The 2,590-nt window shown below is 55.5% G+C and overlaps 1 protein-coding gene across 1 annotated transcript; it reads right to left on the bottom strand.

The window, feature by feature from the left end:
- Window positions 1-1,439: 1,439 nt before the first annotated feature.
- On the bottom strand, window positions 1,440-1,869 carry LOC144141549 (uncharacterized). Its single transcript, XM_077673091.1, has one exon. The coding sequence runs from the start codon at window positions 1,830-1,832 to the stop codon at window positions 1,449-1,451; it is 384 nt and encodes a 127-aa protein (XP_077529217.1). The 5' UTR covers window positions 1,833-1,869; the 3' UTR covers window positions 1,440-1,448.
- Window positions 1,870-2,590: the final 721 nt, after the last annotated feature.

Consider the following 2,590-nt stretch of genomic DNA (forward strand, 5'->3'; position numbering starts at 1 on the left):
TCGTGCATTAGCGTCCTCTGCTACAGGTCTCTTGAATGTATCATTTCGGACTGCCCACGACTGCACCCGAGCAGCTCCATAATGTTTTTTTTTTTCATTCGGCTAGAAGAATTTCTATTAAGAGCACTGTCCTGGACTGTCCACAAGCCGCTCAGAACTCGCATGGATTGGGTCTGTGGAACCCTTTGGCGAGGTTAGCCCGTATCCGAAATCGGCGAAGCGTCTTTGTTATACCCGCCATGGTGGATAAACGACAAATATGTGGTATTTACTGCTCGTCTTTAGTCCTATGATCGCACTCTGTGGCAAAATAAACGCGTAGAATCTCTCGGAGCACGTACTTAAGCTTACTGGTTCCGAATTCCAACGCGTTATGTCTTTCCCAGACGATACGCAAGTCTGCTTACGTGCTATGAATGCGGAAGCATCGATTTCCACTTGCGCTATATGAAGTGACTTAACTGCTCTGGAGAATGTTTTTGTTTTTTATTTCGTTTTATATGAACGCAGTCATCTTCCCTTCCCAAGAACCGACGTTCTGCGTGGCTGGGGTTCGGCATTTTTTTGCTCGAGAAGCAGCAGTTCTCCTCGAGTGCCGTGACGTGTTCTCCACATGCGCTGCACTCCGCGACGCTTTCTGGTGCCGTCCGTTGCAGGGCCAACGGCACTGGATCTTTCAACTAACGACGCACACCAGGCTTTAGCTTTAAAAATAAAAATGCTGGCCTCGGATCCTAAAGTAAACCAAGGACATGAGCGGATCTACTTGAGAGAGCTCTGTCAGCCTAGTTGTACTCGTGCTTGGGGCCACATGCCGGCGCTCTCGGTTCAGAACACGGTCACCGTGCCTTACAGGATGTTGATCTGATTGAAGAAGTCCACCGTTTTGACGGCCACCCACTCGTTGAGGTCCTGCCCCTCGGGAAGCTTGGCGGCCAGCCGCAAGTTGCCCGAGCTCAGCGTTGCCGTCCACCTGCTTCATCAGGTCGTACTGGTTCGTGCCCTCGGAGATGATGTTCTTCGGCTTGAACGCCTTGTAGGAGCGGCCACGCTGCGTACGAGGTGGAAGAGAAGCGAAGACGGCGGCACGGGTAGTACCGGGGGGGACGCATCTACAGCCACCCGCGACGCTTCCACGAAGTGGTACATGTTGATGGCGCAGACCCTGCTCCCTAGAACCCCCGACCCGCCGTCTATCCAGGCGACGTCGAAGCAGTGCCTGTACTTGGTGTTGGACTCGTACGCCTTCAGGAGTTCCCTGTCCTCGGTGAACACGGTGGCCTTGAAGTTGCGGTGGTTGTCGGCCACCAGCGCCTCCCCCGCGCCACCGAGGCACACAGCGACAGGGAAGTTGGTGACGCCTTCGCCGCCGATCTGACGCTGGTAGGCGCCCATGTGAATGGACACCGTCACGCGGTGGGCGTGGTTGAATATATCCTGCTTCTCGTTCACCGACCGCCGTTCGGGAAAGTGAGCTGGTCGGAGCAGACGAACTTGCGCAGGAGGTTGCCGCTCTGGTCGAAGATTACGACGCGCGTGACGCGGCAATCGACGATCACCAAGTGCCCGACGGGGGGCACAGCCACCCGGCTGGGGTAGCATATATGCCTGTCGCTCCTGCCCACTTGGCCGAACTGGAACTTGAAGCGGCCGTCCTGGTCGAACACCTGGACGCGGTGGTTGTTCGCGTCGGCAACGATGATGTTGCTGTCCGAGGTGACGGCCACCCAGGAGGGCTCGCTGAACTCGCCCTCCATGTCCCCGAGGGAGCCGAACTTGTGATGGAGGCTCGTGTTCTTCCGCCTCATGCGGAAGGGGACCCGAGCCACCATGAGAGCCGGTCGAGCGGAGGGCCCGAGAGAAACTGCGACTGGGTGGAAGAACGGTAGGCCTTATTCTCCACGAGCCCCGCTTCCCCTTCGTCTTCTTCACCACTTGACTGCTGCTGCATGGCCTTACTGGTCAGATTGCCCGCAGGGAGGCCGCACTTCCAGCTTCTCGGAGTTTCGCGGCCATCAAACTCAGGCACGCTGCGAATCTTAAAAAAAAAACGTAGTGATAGGTTAGTCCATTCTACAAATCCTTTTTCTCTTGCACGACATATGTACAGCGAACGTGTCTCTTCTCCGTCTATCGACGCCCCAATTACTTGAAACGGTAACCACTCGCTAGGTCTTCTCTCCTAAGCGTTGCTAGAAGAGGAATGGTCTCCCAAACTTTGATAGTAGCTTCTGGCCAGCTGCATGCATCCCTCGCTGAACCCACCCTTCGTCACCAACAGCATACTGCGGTACGCGCCGGTGCCGACGGTCGTAGTACGCCTTTTGCGTCTGCTGTGCAGCTCTAACGTTGTTCCGACCCTTTCTGCGTATATTTTTGCCCGCCACCTGCCGATCGACGGCTTGTACGACCTTCTCGGGTGTATCTAAGCAGGCTACGATGGTGAAGTTCAGAAGTTGCCCGAAAACGATTTCGTAGGGTGTTAGTTCCCGTCGAACATTGGGCGGATGTGTTGACTGAAAAGGCGGGTGGCTGCAAATGTTTGTCCCAGTACATTTTTCCGGCCTTGTTGGTCGTCACGTATGGTGCC

Source organism: Haemaphysalis longicornis, unplaced genomic scaffold (genome assembly GCF_048455015.1).
Source record: "Haemaphysalis longicornis isolate Haplotype H1 unplaced genomic scaffold, Haemaphysalis longicornis Haplotype H1 scaffold_6, whole genome shotgun sequence".
Taxonomy (NCBI): Eukaryota; Metazoa; Arthropoda; class Arachnida; order Ixodida; family Ixodidae; genus Haemaphysalis; species Haemaphysalis longicornis.